Raw genomic sequence first — 16,680 nt, 5'->3', positions numbered from 1 at the left:
CCTAGTTTTCAGCATTTTAATCGCAAACAAAAAAGCTAACTTGCATAAGGCTGAATTTGCGCTTTGTCATCGTTTTTGGTGATTGTATTTTTTTAATGAATGGGGTTTCCTCGGCCTGTGCTACACTAGTTTTTTGCGCTTTGACGTTGTTTTTGGTGATTTTTTTTTTTTTTTTGCTGATATAGGCTAGTCTACAACCTCCATCCAGTTTTATGAGAGTAGCCTACACAGCAGCATTTCTGACATCACTAGGCTAATACAGCAAAGCACATGCTTCTTTGATACGACATACATAAAATAAAGACGTTTGGTGCAGTAAATGGAAGCTCTTGGTAGCTGACTCCACCTCTAACATCTGCGACAACGATATGTTTGTGGAATAAAACTGGACGGGTCCTAATAATCTCTGAGTACTATTGCTGTTTATTGGTAAACTGCGATACGAGGGCTGGCCTGTGGGGGAGGACACTTTGGCCGGAGAGCTTACAAGGCAACTGGGACTAGATATCGTGCGCCTGCCCTAATCCTGAAGCAGTGGCAGCAATATATACTAGAGGAAACAGATTGTATATTCTTCCTCTCTGTGTTTGTGCATCATCATAAGAACATATTTGGAGGTTTTAATAGCAGATGGGGAAACAAAAAATGACCACATTTTATGGACAACAACTTGAGAAGAGAACTGTAGTGAACGCACACACACGACAGCAGACTCACACACATTACAAGTCTGTGTGTACATAGTGATTACTGTGATAACTGTTTTCTCCCCCCCCCCCCCCCAGTGTGTTCCTCCTGCCTCAGGCAGCACATAACACGGTTCTCCCTGGGTTCTCTAATGGCGTTCCTCTGTTCTCTCGCCCTTTTCTAGGTGTGAAGCCGTGGAGTGGCGCGCCCGTGCTGGAGGCCTCGGTGCAGAGCGTGGAGCTGAAGCTGTGCCGCCGGGCGACGCTGCGCTGCGCCTCAGGCACCGTGGGGGCCGTCAAAGTGTGCGCCAGGACCCTAGGTGTGTGCAGCTGTGCCCCGTTAAACTTAACGGCCCGTGGGGGGAGAATATGTCTCTCGGCCGCCGCCGCTGCCCACGCCAGCCCTCGCCTCCCTTTACACACACTCGCTCCGTTTCCACACTCCCGCACAGTTTATGTGCATCAGAAAAGAAGCAGGCGGCGAAAAAAGATGAGAGAGAGAGAGAGAGGTGGGAGAAAAAAGGCAGCATGCATTTTGTCTCGTCTCTCGCTCTGCAGGGAGAGCAGGACAGGTGTGGCATTCTACAGTATGTTGCTTTTCCATTAGATCACATCTTTCACGTTACACCAACCTGTGGCTGCGACCTGCGTTTGCTTTCTCTCTCTCTCTTCCATGAACCATTAGAGTGTACTGTACATGTGTGTGTGTGTGTGTTCTCCGTAACGCTGACTGCACATGTGTGTGTATTTATTGCGTGCTCATAATCTACACTGTTGGCCAGAAATCACCTCAGCCCACAGTTTCCTCCCATACAAATTAGATTTAGCCAGGAATTACTGTCTAAATTAGAATGTAATAATAGAGAGATTACTCTCTGATTTATTGAGCATGAGCTAGCCTACACATGGCTTTTGAAGGCGCTAGGTTCACATTGAGCTACAGGGGATGTTAATTGCCAAGATATATTCGAGCAGCTGTATGGCTATGTTAAATAGCTGTAAAAAATGCAAGACTTGGCTGCAAATGTTGGACTGCGTTCACAGCGAAATGAACATTTATCCATGCGTGTCTCTGATATTGTTGCATTCTATTAGGCCTGAATGATCTAATGCGCGTGTCTATCATAGTGAACTTTTTAGAGGTTCGTAGCGCTCTCCCAGAAACTAGCGAATTCCCAACAAGAGTAACGCCCGTCCAGGGTCTCTGACACAGCCATATCTCAGACTTATTTCAGTGACTAATCCTGCATGTGACGCAAGCACACATTTTATACCTACTAATGAATTACAGTTATAGACACAGTAAGTTCAGGACACATCGTAATTTCATAGGCTATTGTAAAACAGATATCTTTGTTTATTGATTGCATCATAAAATAATACCAATGAGAACAACATAAAAATGAAGTTTATTGCCATTTTTTATCTTGTGTCTGTAAGTGAACTCATTTATTTAGTTGTTTACCAGAGTAATATGCTTCTCTAATGCCTTCATGATATGGACTCAGGTTCCGCGGAGGGCCAGAAGGAACGTTTGGTTCCGCTGATCCAAGGCCCATCTGACACCAAGGAGCTCCACCAGAGCCGCTGGCTGAACGAGCTGCGGAAGCCAGAGTCACTGCTCGCCCCCGACCTGCTCGCCTTCTCCATCCAGGTGCCACAGCAGGGCGACGACTGCCGCAACTCAGGTGAGGAGGCCCCCTGTCCACACACACACACACACACACACACACACACACACTCTTTCTCTCTCTCTCTCTCTCTCTCTCTCACTTCATCTCACTCTCTCACTTTCTTTCCTTCTCACCCACCCACACACACTTGTCCCTCACCCCTTCTCTATCACACACTAGTGTTCTGGCGTTCTCTTGGTCAACTTCTGACCCCACACCCTCACTGTTTGGGGACAGGGAATAAGCCGGCCAGGTCTGCTGCGGTGGGCTCCAGGTTGGGCTCCGAGGTGTTAAATGTTCTCGATGGCAACCAGACAAAGGTGACTGGCACCTCCGTTAGTTCCCACACCTGGGCACCTGTGTGCCGCTAGACGCGTATGCCAGACGAGCTTTTCCCATATTCGACAAGCGAAGGAGCACCAAGAAACTATCAAAAATGGATGCAAATCATCAAGCCCTGGCTGCAGATGCTAGCGGTGTCTGTTACACTTGACGTTGTTTGGATGCTGTCGCGAGGCAAACGTTGCTACTTTCCAGCCGCTCGCTCTTGGATTCCCTGACCAGGAGATTCCCACTGCGTGTAGGCAGCTGTTTGAGGCAGATTTATTGCGGACTCGCACACAAGCACAAACACACGAAAAAAAAAAAAAAAAAAAAAGGAGAAAAAAAAAACAAAATCCCCGAAAAAATCCCAAAAATCCTGCATCCCTGGAAACCTTCACCTGTGACCCAGTGGTTTTTGCGGCAGCCGTCCCGGGCTCCACGTCAGCTGGGCTAACTATCGGGCAGACAGGGGGAGAAGCCGTTGGGGGAAGCCAGGAGCGTCGGCGTGTAAGACAATACCTCGGCGCGGAGAACCACGGCCAGGGCCTGGTGCTGAAGCGCCGACTGTACATCACTTTAAATGCAGGCCGCTGAGACGCGCCGAGGGCCCGGCTCTGAATCACGGCGCGCTGGAAGCCTTAAACATGTCAGCGGCCAGACGCGGCAGCTCTTTGCCGGACCGAGTTGAGCCGAGCCACCTCTCTCTCTTTCTCTCTCTCTCTCTCTCTCTCTCTCTCTCTCTCTCTCCCCCCCCGCGACCCACAGAGAGAATCCTGGGATAGCAACATGAAACAAGCGGGGATTTGCTCGGTCGGAAACCCCTTCTGAGCTTCCAGCTCCCTCTCTCCTCCCGCCACCGTGGCTGTGCGCAGTCCATCACCCGAATGTGACACTTTATTTACAGGCTCCACGCATAAAAGGGGAAACATCTGAGTCGCAGAGTTAGAAGCAGGGGGATCCGGAGGGAAGCCCCCGGCGCAGATACATCATCCTGCCTGTCTGTGTCTGCTGTAGCGCCGCTCTGCTCCGTCATCCAGCTACCAGGGCCTGCGTCAGGCAGACTTTAAACAGAGCGCCGTATACAGTGACATGGGACCCTTTCACTCCAGCGTGTGTGGAGATGGGGGTGCACTTTTTTTTTTTTTTTTTTTTTGGTTCTGGAGGTATCACAGTAAATTCTGCTAAGTGCATAGAGGACCATTACTATGATTTAGGGAGCATATTATTTCAGCAAAGCAATGCCTCATAAATGCGCTACATACTTTGGAATATTAAAACCTGATCCGAACAGAAAACAGGAGACAGCGGACGAGAGGCGGATAGGGATGGTTCCCAGAAGCCCTGGCTGTATCTGCTGCAGATGTGTGTCTCAGCTCCCTTCTCCAACACCCTCAGTCTCTCTCTCTCTCTCTTTCTGTCTCTCACTCTCTCTCTTCTTATTCTATATCTCTCTCACTGCATCATTTTCTCTTTGTCTCCTTCACTACACTACCACATTCTTTCTCTCTTTTTTTTCTCTCTTTTTTTGCTTTTCTTTTTCTTATTTCTTTTCGGCTCTCGCCTCACTAACTCCTTCCTTGCCTCTGTAACTTCTTTTGTTCCCAAAGTTGTTAAAATGTCTTTCTTTCTCTCTTTCTTTCTCTCTTTCTCTCTTTCTTTCTTTCTTTCTTTCTTTTTTATGTTCTTTCTCTTCTACATCTCTTTCCCTCTCGTCTGACGTTCTTTGGTTTTGTTCTTTCTCTGTCTTTCTCCTGTCACCATTTTGGGGCGCAAATTGAATGCGAGCCCATGAGTGGAGTGCATGTGAGCACACTCCGTATTTCTGCCAAGTCGTCCTTTAATGTCTATTAGACCTGTCAATATGCAGGGGGGAGAGTGTAAAGTAACAAGATCCCCTCCATACCATGTAGGAGCACATTTTCTTTGTGTGTGTGTGGGGGGGTGGGGGGCGGGATCACAGAGAGGATATATGTGTGTTAGTCTGTTTTTCTGTTTAACCTGAGAGTGATGTGGGAGCTCGCCAACCAGTTAACCCCCTTTGTCACATAACACCTCAAATCAATGCGTCTTAGAAGCGAGATTTGTCTTTTCAGTACTCATTCAGTCCCCGCAGCGATGTTAGAAGTCTCTGGGTATTTTTGTCCCAATCACATCGCAGCTCATACTTTTGAAAAGTGGCCTTGCGTCGTCTGGGAGGTACTTCCCAAAGCCATTAGAGCAGCTCTGTAGTCTCGCATACTCACTCTACTCCCTGCACTGCATGATAAATTTGACCTTTTTTTTTCTCCACTGTGGACATGAAACGTGGATTTCAATATTATATGGTCATGAACTCTTCTCCCTTGGGCTTTACTGAAAGTTCAACGTTTGCGATGGTGACATTTTTAAATCATGGAAGCGCTTGGCTCGCAGATCAAATGAATTTTTATTTGTCCCATGTGGCACTGTTGATTCTATTTAGCGAATAGAGTCCTTTTTTTGATCCCAGAGGAATGTGATCATTAGACGTCCATTGAAAGAGGGAGCTGAATGCTGTCAGACACCAAAGACACACTGGAGACATTACCCAGCGACTCGTAGCCATCTCTCTCTCTCTCTCTCGACTTTATTTTCGATCTTTAAAACAGCTCCCGGGTCCACTGTGTATAATGCCATTTAAGGGATGGATTTGTCTTGCTTGGAGTCTCAGTCCTGATCTTACCCTATAAAAGAGAGCAGTCGTTAAAACAAGTTAAAATAGGGGAGTCAGTCAGTGAACATGGTATGTAGTTCAGTAGGATTTTTTTCTTCCCCTATTGCAGTAGAGCTTAAGCACCCTGCTGTGCATAAAAAATCTGTAGCACTAAAATCGGTGAACGGACCGCTTTATCAAGATGTGCCATTTTTGTGTCGAAATAAAACTTTTTGTGCTTTTAGGCTTTGCATATCGTTGCCAAGGTTTAGACAACAGAATGTACACCAGAAGGCGATTTTTTTCCCCCGAAGCGAAGAATATTTCTAGTATTGTTTATTGATGTGAAAATGGCGTCACGCACATTTATGAAAACAGTCTCCTGTGATCGCGTTCCTGCATAGCATTGTCTCCCAGTGTTTCTGACAAGCCGGGGAAACTGACGTGGCTCTTGTTGGTTATGGAGTCGAAACGAGCAGCGCCAGACGTGCCGTCGGACCGACCGCACATTTCTTTGTCTTCTTTTTCTTCTCTCGAATTCGTCGACGTAATCTCAGCCCACATTCTTATTACTGTTTATAATCACCTTGAAATGACTACATAATTCCCAGTCTAATCTAGTTTCTTTTTTTTGCACTCGTGTTCTTTCTTTTTTTAAACACGTCTTAATCTCTCTCCCACAAAGTCCTCTAACGAAGATGGGTTGGCTTTGAATTTGGCCATCTACATATGTTTTGCATCTAATTGTTTACCAGCGAATTAAAACAAAATTCCAATTTACTTAGAAAATGGGAGTTCGGCACTCACAAAATACTCCCGTAGACTCAGACCAATATGTTTTCATTTAATGAGGCTGAGGTTGGAACATACTAATAAATTAGACACAATTAAAGGCGTGGGATTTATCACAAAAAGAACCAAGCAATGTGGCTTTGAAGAGTGTGGCTTTTATAGACCCTAGGCTGTATATAATAATTTCATACTCAGTGTTTAACCCTTTGCGTTACAACGTGTTGGTCTCACATCAGTTCTCCTAATAGCTATGGCCGATCCAGAGGGGTCTGCCACCAGCCATTTTTATTTTCCCCATTACATTTCTTCATTATTTATTTATTTATTTATTTATTTTTTTTTTTTGGCAGATTTTTTTGAGGGACATATTTTAGTTCTTTTATAGTTTTTAGTCTGAAACTTGACTCTGTGTGTGCGTGCGTGCGTGCGTGCGCGCGCATGCGCACTCTCCAGCATAGTGGGTAATGAGAACCAATATGTCACGGAAAACAAACAGTCAACACGGGCAGGAGTTTAGGGAGAGAGTGTGTTTGTTCTTGTGTGTGTGTGTGTGTGTGAGTGGGTTTCAGTGTGTGTATTTGAGTGTGTGGGTGGGTGGTGATGATAAAGTAGATGCTCATGTGACTGCAGCTGAACCCGGTGGCTTACTGTAGGTCAAGGCCACAATCCCAGGGTCCTGCTCCCAGCTCCGATGCTGTCACACAAGCCCACTCTTACTTTGGGAACAGTGGCTTGTGTGGTCAGAGCACCCCCCAGAGTACTTCAGCTCTCTGTCGTGGGGATTGGAGGAGGGGGGGGGGGATTGCTTTGCAAAGGGACGTGCAGAAATTCAAGTTGGGGATGGGGGGGTGTGCTGTGTGTTGTAGTGCTGCGACCACCCCCCCTCCCCCACCCCTCCTCATGTGAACTCAACTCAACTGGGTTACAAGTCTGCAGGTGTTCTCCCACCCCATCCTCAGAGGAGGGGGGCGGGGGAGGGGGGTGTAGAGTAGAGGGGGGGGGGCGTCCTGGGGTGGGCTTTATGATCATAAGAACAGAGAAAGCGAAAGAAGGAGAGAGAGAGTGAGAGAGTGAGAGAAAGAAAGAGAGCGCATGTGTTCTCCCCAGGCACGCCAGCAGCTGCGAGACAATGATTTATGCCTCTCCCAGAACTGGGGGATTTCGAAATGTTACATTTAATCAAACGCACGGAGAGTGGAGCAAATGTTAAGGATGTTCCATATAAAGCATGCAGTTTTGATCTCTTTACCATACCCGGCAAGCTGTGGGAATACAGGAACAAAGTCATCTTTAATCTTAATTTAAACATATTGAGAGGGATTATGAAAGCAACAAGGAAGTAAAGAACTGCCGAGTGCAGTAATACTAAACATATTTACCCCCCTAATTGATTTGAAATCTTTTTTTTTTTCTCTTTTTTTCGTCGTACATTATTGGCCGAACTTTAGACAGACGGGAACAGAATGTTTCAAAGGTTGGTGTTTACACGCCCGCCACCCCAGCAGCTGCAGTGAGGCTGGGTGTTTTTTGGCGAGCGGCATCTTATTTGCACTTCCTACAGACGTGACAGTTTAATTAAAGCTTTCGGGAGAGACGTCATGCACCTGAACTGACACCTTTGGAGAGTGGCGGATGATTTTGAGATGAGTGCCGGAGAACAGGAGGCCCCTTTGTGAGGTCTGACACCACGTTTACGCAGTCATGCGTGACGGACGGATTAGAGGACCTCAGCCATCTTCGGCTAATCTGCGTAAACAAAAGAAACGGCTTTTTCCTGAACGTGAATGATGCGTCGCTGTAGTGTAGCAAGTGCGCCAGTCTTTGTGGTCCTGGATTCTCGTGTGTGTGTGTGTGTGTGTGTGTGTGTGTGTGTGTGTGTGTGTGTGTGTGTGTGTGTGTGTGTGTGTGTGTGTGTGTGTGTGTGTGTGTGTGTGTGTGTGTGTGTGTGTGTGTGTGTGTGTGTGTGTGTGTGTGTGTGTGTGTGTCTGTGTGTCTGTGTGTGTCTGTGTATATTTGGATATATGCCTGTTTTGTCATTTATATATGTGTTGATACTTGTAACTGAAAAAAAAAAAAAGTGTATTCGAGTTCCTCATATACATCTAAATGTATTTTTGGATATTGTGGCGGTGGTGGCAAAAAAAGTCTGAATGAACTTGTATGAAGTAAGAATTTGTATCAAGTTAAGTTACATATGCATTTAGAGGAGTTGGGGTCAGTGAGAAGTGTGTGTCCTTTTGAGATAGAGAGAGAGAGAGAGAGGGCGTTGAAAAATGGGATGTGGATATGAATGTTCATCTGTGTGTGTGTGTGTGTGTGTGTCTGTGTGTGTGTGTGTGTGTGTGTGGGTGTGAGTGTGTGAGTGAGAGTGCATATGGAAGCACGAGCCAGGTGGACTCCAACAAGACCTCACCCCACCGACACGCAGAGCAGAGTAATGGAAGCAGGTGGACTGGGGACCAAGCTGGGCTTTGATCAAGGGCCCTGACGGCTGGTGCCCTTGAGACCTCTCTCCATCCCACTCAAGATCCTCAACCCCCCCCCCTTCCCTCAGTCGGCCTTTGGTCTGCTCTCCTCCATCTGAAATCGGATCTCCATATGGGTGTGCAGGGACCCCTGCAACTGGGCGTGAGTTTGGGGGTTCCCCTGGCAGAACTCCCTGTCTGAACATCTCGCAGGCCTCTGGCAGCTCCTGCTCCATCACCGAGGCGGCTGCATGTAAACACGAGCTCCGTCTCTGACAGACATGAAGTACAGGAGTGATATTCTGGTGGCCATCCAGCCCCATGCCAATTCCATCAGCCTCAGCGTTGTTAGGCTTTTGTTGACTTCCTGTTCAGGCACCCTTCTGGCATGGCTTGGTTACCTGTGCCTGCCTAAACCTGTTGTGGACCTTCATCACCCAGAGCCACAAGTGCAGAGCATTTATTCCCGTTTGGCTGGCTCTCGTCGCCGCAGGGCTGTTGTCTGGGCCGGGCTGCTGTTTTGATGCGCTCGGCTCAAGCCGCCGCTGCTTTCCAAATAAGCCGTGCTCACCGGGAGGGAAGTAATGGAGACCGACGCGCCATTTCCCAACATGACAGTTCGCTTCTCGCCCCAAAGGACCCACCGCTGTTGGCCCTTCCTGCAGCTATGTAAACATCGGCGTGTGCGGCTGACCTCGCGGGGCCACTCTGGGCTTCTCGTCAGCTCCATACTGTAGCCATGTGGCTCTTAAGTAGGTTACACTTTGCCCCACTCTGCTTACCCAGCCTCAGGGGCTAGGGGAGTTAGCATGGGCTGGAGAGTAAACACTCACTCTGTTACAGGGAAACCTTTTCACCTCTGAGTGCTTCACTCTTCCTTAGAATTTGGAGCTAAATAAGCCTCATTTGTATACAGCTACTATTGGAGGAGCTATTTGCCGTAAAGGTCAGTTTACTTAAATTGCGCGCAGAGTTGCATATTTCTGTCTTTCTTCACAGATTGCATTCTAAGTATGCGTCCTAATTATCCATTTTGTAATGTAATGTAATGAGGGCTTTAAGTCTACACCACAGTCTTGGTTTACAGTTGCACTCATTAGTACTTTTCCTCCCTCAGTCATTGCAGAAGGGAGCTCCTCTGTTAAAAGTATTACCAACTCCTCATCGGAAATATGCACAGAGGCTCTCCCAGTGAGCCCTCCCCTCGGTGATATTCCCCTCCGTCCTTGATTGAAATAAATGGAAGGAAATGGCTCATCGCGCCCCGAGATGCCATCGGCCGTGTAGAGCAACATTAAGCACGTCAGGGCAATTGATTCGGCGCAGGGGGGGGGGAGCGTAAGGGGTAAAAAGGCGCCCAAACGACGGCCCATTACTCGAGTCGGCGAAGTGTGAACTTGTTGGACTACTTAAAACACTCTCACAGTGCTTAAAGCAGCCAGGGAGTGTGGGGAAGCCAGGCTGATCTCACCTCCCGGGTCCCAGTGTGGGTGGACATGCCGTGGGGAGGGGCAGGTGGTCACGCTCACAGCGCTGTGGAGATAAATGTCGGTCGCTATCAGGAGCAGGCCCGCTCGGGAAGCCCGCGAGTGTGAACAGGGGTCACTCCGGGTCACTGCCGCTTCTCATCACAAGGGATGAGAGGGAGAGAGAGAGAGGGAGAGAGGGAGAGAGAGAGAGAGGGAGGGAGGGAGGGAGGGAGAGAGAGAGAGAGAGAGAGAGAGAGAGAGAGAGAGAGAGAGAGAGAGAGAGGGAGAGGGAGAGGGAGAGAGAGAGAGAGAGAGAGAGAGAGAGAGAGAGAGAGAGAGAGAGAGAGAGAGAGAGAGAGAGAGAGAGAGAGAGAGAGAGAGAGAGAGAGAGAGAGAGAGAGAGACAGAGAGACAGAGAGAGAGAGAGAGGAGGCAAGCAGTGCCTGAGATAATTGCGGCTGGCCTGTGGAAACCGTTGCTCTTTTTTCTCTCTCCACTCCGTCATTCTGTTGGCAGCAATTAAACCTGTTACAGGATGAAGTTTCTTTGGCTCGGGTTGCCCCTGCTCATGGGACTCTGTGCATGCAGAATTATAATGTGGATGTTTAGACAACTATATTCACAAACCCCTATCAAGTCATCCAGTGACTGTGTCAATTGAAGTATAGAGGAAGACGTGTGCATTAATTATCGGATAATGGTGCATAGTGTCTTAGAATAATAAAGGTTGCAATTTCTTTAATTCTATAATTTAGAGTTAATGTTCATTGAAGTGCTTCTGGTTTGCAGTGAATAAACTGAGAACTGACATAGAGACAGACATAATACAGGAGTCAGTTCTTCATCTCTTAATGTCTAGTGTGTGTGTGTGTGTACTGTAAGTAAGAGAGAAGAGAGGTTGTGTTTGTGCTATGGAGCCATCACTCAGTGATGAATAAGCCATGCCAAGTGTGGTCATCTCCCTCTTAGTTTTAGGCATCCCCCTACACACACACACACACACACACACACACACACACACACACACACACACACACACACACAACCCTCAGTCTTCCACTGGCCTGTTAAAATCATGGGAAAATGAAGTCCTTCTTCTCTCCCTCTCTCATTGTAAAGGGGGCCATACCCTTTGGCTACCGCGCAGCTGGAAAATTTTGATCTTGCTTGTCAGCTACTGGGCGTAATGCAATTCCCAGGGCACCGGGATTCATTTTCCACCAAGGTGCAATTCATTTTCAGTGTTTGTCAGAGGAGACACTTGCGCCGAATGCCTTTCCACGGGTCCACTCGAGAGGTCCAGCGGAGTTTTTCAAGTGCTCCCTGCCTGCAGGGTCATTAGAGTGAGTAATTATAAATGAAAGTCCTTTGTGAGAGGCATTACGTTCTCCCGCCCGCCCCGGTCCAGCTCCTCGCCAGCTGGTTCTGCTATTTCTCTTTTTTAGCCACACTGCTGCTGCGGCGGCAGAGAAGAGCCCTCGCAGCTCTGGAATCTTTTAAAGTGGAAGGCGAGGGGGGCATTGAAAGCTGTGTTTCATTTCTCTTTCTTTCTCTCTCTCTCTCTCTCTCTCTCTCTCTCCCTCCCTCCCTCCCTCTCTCTTTCTGTCTCTGTCTCTCACTTTTATTCACTTTTAAGTCCTGCAGTGGTTCTTGGGAACATCCATGCTGACTTGGTCACTGAAGTGTACCTTGGTAATCCAGGCCTTCCATGTAGCTTAAAGACTGTTTACACTTTATCCAAAGCGGGCTAAGTAGCTAAAAGAGGTCAATTTTGTTAACCTTATCTAATTGAATGTTGTCCTTGGATCAAAGGTTGCCACATTCCAGACAGTCAGATCAAATGCCATAACACAATCAAAACAATTGGCTCCCTTGGATGGCTTAATCACTGAGCTTAATCACTTTTATTGCCGAGCATTAGAGCGGACATCCACTGAGATAACGCCACCAATCACCACGCTGCCCTGTTTCACGCCACTCATCTGTCTCTCTCTCTCTCTCCCTCTCCCTCTCCCTCTCCCTCTCTCTTTTTCTCTCTCACTTTGTCGGCATCTTGATGTGTTCTACCCTGTTGGAGAAACTAGGTTATGAAGTGAGGTGAAGGGAAGCCATTAATCACACAGGATTGTTTATTAACGAGGTAAACCATTCCAGCGGGTGCTTCAGCTAGTTCACAGAGCTCTAGGCAGGGAAGTAATAAACAGGTTATAAATTATATTTGCACTAAGAAATAGAGACAAACATGACTCAAATGTGTGATTACACAGACATTATACTCGTCACTGTGCAACTGAATGAGAATGGCTTTTTAAATGATTTTAAGTCGAGTTTAAGTACATTTTAAGGACTTTTTTTGTGCGTATGGTTCATGAATAGGAATGGCACAGCACATTTTATGGTGTTTTTTTTTCTCTGGCTGAAGTACATTAGGTCAGGCAGAAAGCTTTAGGAAAAGTGGAGTGGAATGTCCCGGGAATGCCCCTTCCGTGTACTGCTTTATGATCCTCCTCATTACCCCCAGGTTTCATTACTTCTGTTCCATCCCTGATCAAGCCCCCGCGGCCTCCCCTCTGGGCTCTCCTTACCGCGCCCAGTTACTGATTCATCAGCGGTGATAACCCGAGTTAAGATGCGCCCGGGCCAGCGCAGCAGGTAGTGTTCTGTGCCGGTAGCGGAACAAATTGGTGTCTCCCTGGGTGAACGAAGACATCAAAACATGAGATGACTGTGGGAGAGAAGGGGAGCTCATTAGCTTTCCCTCCCGCCATCAGCAACCCACTTTCCCAGAGTTCTCTGAGGCGGGCCCCTGGACGGCCGCTCCCCACTCTGCGACGTGCGGACCTTAATCCCCCCCCCCCTCCCCAACACTCCCATCAAAGAGTGTGAGAGATTAAAAGTCGTTTGCGCCTGACACGTCCCCACAAAAAACTCAGGGTTGGGCTGGGGTTTTATATGCAGCGGATCGATGGGTGGAAGCTCGAGGGTGGACAGAAAAGAAAGTGTTTTGTGGAAATCCTTTGACACTGGTGGAGCATTAATCTCGGAACAGCCGCTTAAGCTGTAATTAATTAATCTAATTACGCCGCGTCAGTGGGACGGGAGAGAGGAGGAGAGATTTCTCACAGCTCCAGCTGAAGTTAAAAAGCCCGTAATTAATAGAATCAGCCAGTAGGAACCGGAGGGGCTTTCGATTCACTGAGATGGAATGTGACACCGCACCACCGTGGAATTCTGCAGTCCGAGGGGGAAGGACAGAAAGGGAGGAAAAGGGAGAGGGAGGTAGAGAACGGAGAAGAGAGAAGGAGAGAAGGAAAAGAGCGGGAAAATGGATAATGTGCCAAACAGCACAGAGGGAAATGTCTAACCGTGTTCTTCATTTACTTCTAAACATTAAAAGATATTGTGGTGGCCCCTTGTGCTGTAAGCTGTTTGCCAGACGAATGCTAATGGTGCTGTGGGCCTTCTCTTCTGCAGCTGGCTGCTCCTGGTCAGCCCTCAGCACAGTTTGGAGAGCCTCATCTCTCTACTCTTCTCCTAAACCATTCCCATTTGTGTCAGTAACAGATTGACAGAGCTGAGGTCTCTTTTGCTGTCTAAACACATTTACTCTCCAGAGGAACACATACAAGCTCCTGGGCTGGGAATTTGTCCTCCCTTGGAAACTACCCCCCCCCCCCCCCCCCCCCCAGCCATCTCCCCCTCTCCCCCTTTCCCTCTGTTACCACCACCTACTCATTTTCACCACGTGGAGCATCACTCATCTTATGAGTCCCAGTTCCACACACACTTTACTGTCTCTGCCTCTCAACCACAGAGACAGTCACCAGCAAACCAACGGGAAGGGGAAGCTTGCCAGAGTGATTGGCAGCTTAATCCACCCCTCCCCTTCCCCTGACATTAAATCAAATCACAAACACTATCAGATCAGGGATTGAGGAGCGCGAGCTCTGCTTTTGCAGCTCGGAGATATTGGAAGCATGTGGGCCCCCTCGGCGCTGTCTCGCACGTAGTCGTCGCCGTGGCTACTGTGCTTCCGTGCGAGTCACGGAGCGCTCGTGATTAGTCAGAGACGGGGCTTCCTGTGTCGTCTTTCTCCCGCACGTCGCTCGACCTCCTCGTTTCTTTGGCTCCACGTCGCTCTCCGGCCTGTCACTGCTCATTTGAAGACGGCTCTGTTGAAACTACAGCCCCCACCCCCCCCCACCCCCCCACCCCTCGACTGCCTCTTTTTAGTGATTTGGAGTCGTCAACAGGGCCTTTGCCTGGGAGAGTCTCTGCGATACATTAGCAGCAAACAAGATTTCCTTTCTTATGTCTTTGCGAGACCGCCTTCGGGCCTGTGTGTCTCTGGCAAAACAGTCTGGCACATCGTCACATGCACAGGAGGAATGCTGAAAGTATTAAAAGTATTTATAGGCCGATCAGTTGCCGTGGCGTCTCCCGGCAGTGTGTACGGGAAGTGTGTTTGAGTAGAAAATTGAACGAAACAAACACAAAATGCAAAGCCCGGTCCTCTTCAGTAGGTGTTTCTGCACGAGTGGCTCCAGGCTCTCCTCCCACTCTTGCGAATGCGGCGGGTGTCCTTGGCCTGCGCGTCGCTCGGCCATCATTCCACCGGTCAAGCTGATAAACATTTACTCGCTCCGTGTGGGAGTGGGAGCGTTTGGCTGCGTGGGCTGATATTTAAGAGCGCCTGTGCACTGTGTATGATTAAACAGTGATGGATGTCTGGTGCGCTCAGGAGAAATGAATGGGCTCCTCTCCCAAATTGTGCACTCAGGGGCCATAGTTCCACTGGTGCTGGGGGTGGGGGGGGGGGTGGGGTGTGGAGGCTTTGTCATGCACTGCAAGCCGCTCCAAGACAAAGTGCACAGACGCTGCCCTCATGCTGGGGGCTTGATCATCTCCCTGCTTTTTTGGTTCATATTACAAAGCATATTAGAAAGCGTCCAAGTGGAGGGAAAGCACTTGGTTTCATAGCAGCCCTGGCTGAAGCAGCTTTTGGACTCACACAGGCCTCAGGCCTCCATACCCTGAGTGGAGGCTCTGATGTTAATGGACGAGCGAGGCGGTCGCTGTCGGATGCATGACGTGCCGTACACAGCCGTCATCGCGCTGACCTCGGCGAAGCCCCTGCTTTGACTGACGGCGGCTAACATCCACCCACAGACGCAAACGGCGGACTTGGCGCTCGCCCGCTCCGTGATTTCACGCTCTTCTTTCGCCCTTCACTCCCGCTCTCGCTTTTTTTTCCACCTGCTGGCCAGCCGGCGACTTACGTCAGCCTTCCATCGCGTCAGCGGGTTTCTCTAAGCGCCATTCATCGCTCCCTGCATTCCTACCACACTCCTCATATATATTCCCCCTCTCTCTCTCTCTCTCTCTCTCTCTCTCTCTATTTGCTCGGTGTGTATGTTTTCCTGTGTGTATGAGCTAATCATAACAAAGAGCGGTCTTGTCTGTGTATTTTTACTCCTGACCCAGAACGTGCGAGGGGTGGAGAGGGGCCAGTGGGACGCTGTCATTGGGTTTCCTCACTGTTCGCTCGCACATATTAAATATCCTCGTCAATGTGAGTGGCATGGCCACTTTCTACAGGGATTAGATGACCGTTATGGAGGCTGGGTTTGGATCTGGTGAGGGCTTGTAATGGCTTGAAGAGATGCCAGGACCTGCCATTTAATACAGAGCTCTACATTCTTCCTATGGTGTTATGCTTTATTTAGTACAGTTTGGTTGTAGTACTTTGTAGTGTACTATTTCAAGGGTGTGTGTTTGGTAAATGGATATAGTGCAGTAGTAGCCTCTAGGTAACATGGTTATCTGCTCTTCAGAGGGAGCTTTGTTCTGTCTGTGTGGAAGCCAGTAGCATCAGTATAAGTGGTCTGGCTGTGCACCTGGATGCGTAACAGCAGGTAGTGATTTAGGCCCTCAGCCCACCCCCCCCACACACACACACACACACACACACACACACAGCCCTGCCAGCGCACAGATGCCTTAATTAGGCCCAGAACCCAGCCTAGCCCCCACGCCCCCACACCACCAGGCCCCGTCCTCAGTCCTGTGCCAGCGCTGCCTCACTCAGCCGCGTGAGTCAGTCTGTGCCACCCACACTCAGACGGGCACCCGGACAGACAGACAGACAGACAGACAGACAGACAGAGAGAGATGGATAGAGGCGGAGGTGTAGAACGAGAGAGGCATGCAGACGGATGTCATCATCTGTCTGTTTGTGTGTCGGTTGGGTTGTACAGGCAGATGCCTGCTGGTGCTCTCCTGGCTGTCTGATCTGTGCCCCGTCGTCCTCCGAAGTAAATAGCTGTGGTGGGGATGAAAAGGGCCCGGGCGCACAGCAACGGCTGGATTTACGACGGCGTGTCTGTGGTCGAGGGCGATGGGAGCGTGGAGCGCTAACGACTAGCGCGCAGAGCTCCCACCCGGCCCTGTGAACTGTGCCGTTGACCTGTGGCCAAGCTTGCTCCCCAAGGACCGCAGCTAAACCCACACACTCACACTGACCAGCCACTGGCTTTAATCATTGCTAAAGGGCAGGGCAAACACATGCACACACACACACACACACACACACACTTACTC

General features: G+C 49.0%; 1 protein-coding gene across 1 annotated transcript in view; it reads left to right on the top strand.

The window, feature by feature from the left end:
• The window catches only part of vps13b (vacuolar protein sorting 13 homolog B), a 330,552-nt gene that overhangs the window by 95,983 nt on the left and 217,889 nt on the right, over positions 1-16,680 (top strand). The window contains exons 20-21 of the mRNA XM_076281294.1: positions 872-1,006; positions 2,195-2,374. Of these exons, the coding sequence (XP_076137409.1) occupies positions 872-1,006; positions 2,195-2,374 (315 nt within the window). The remainder of the gene's footprint in view (positions 1-871; positions 1,007-2,194; positions 2,375-16,680) is intronic.

The sequence above is a fragment of the Alosa pseudoharengus genome, unplaced genomic scaffold (genome assembly GCF_046254945.1).
Source record: "Alosa pseudoharengus isolate Yale_2024_CS ecotype anadromous, Long Island Sound unplaced genomic scaffold, YU_APseudo_1.1 YU_APseudo_1.1_scf_12, whole genome shotgun sequence".
Classification (NCBI taxonomy): domain Eukaryota; kingdom Metazoa; phylum Chordata; class Actinopteri; order Clupeiformes; family Clupeidae; genus Alosa; species Alosa pseudoharengus.
Note: the sequence above shows the minus strand (reverse complement) of the source record. Positions and strands in the feature narration are given on the sequence as shown.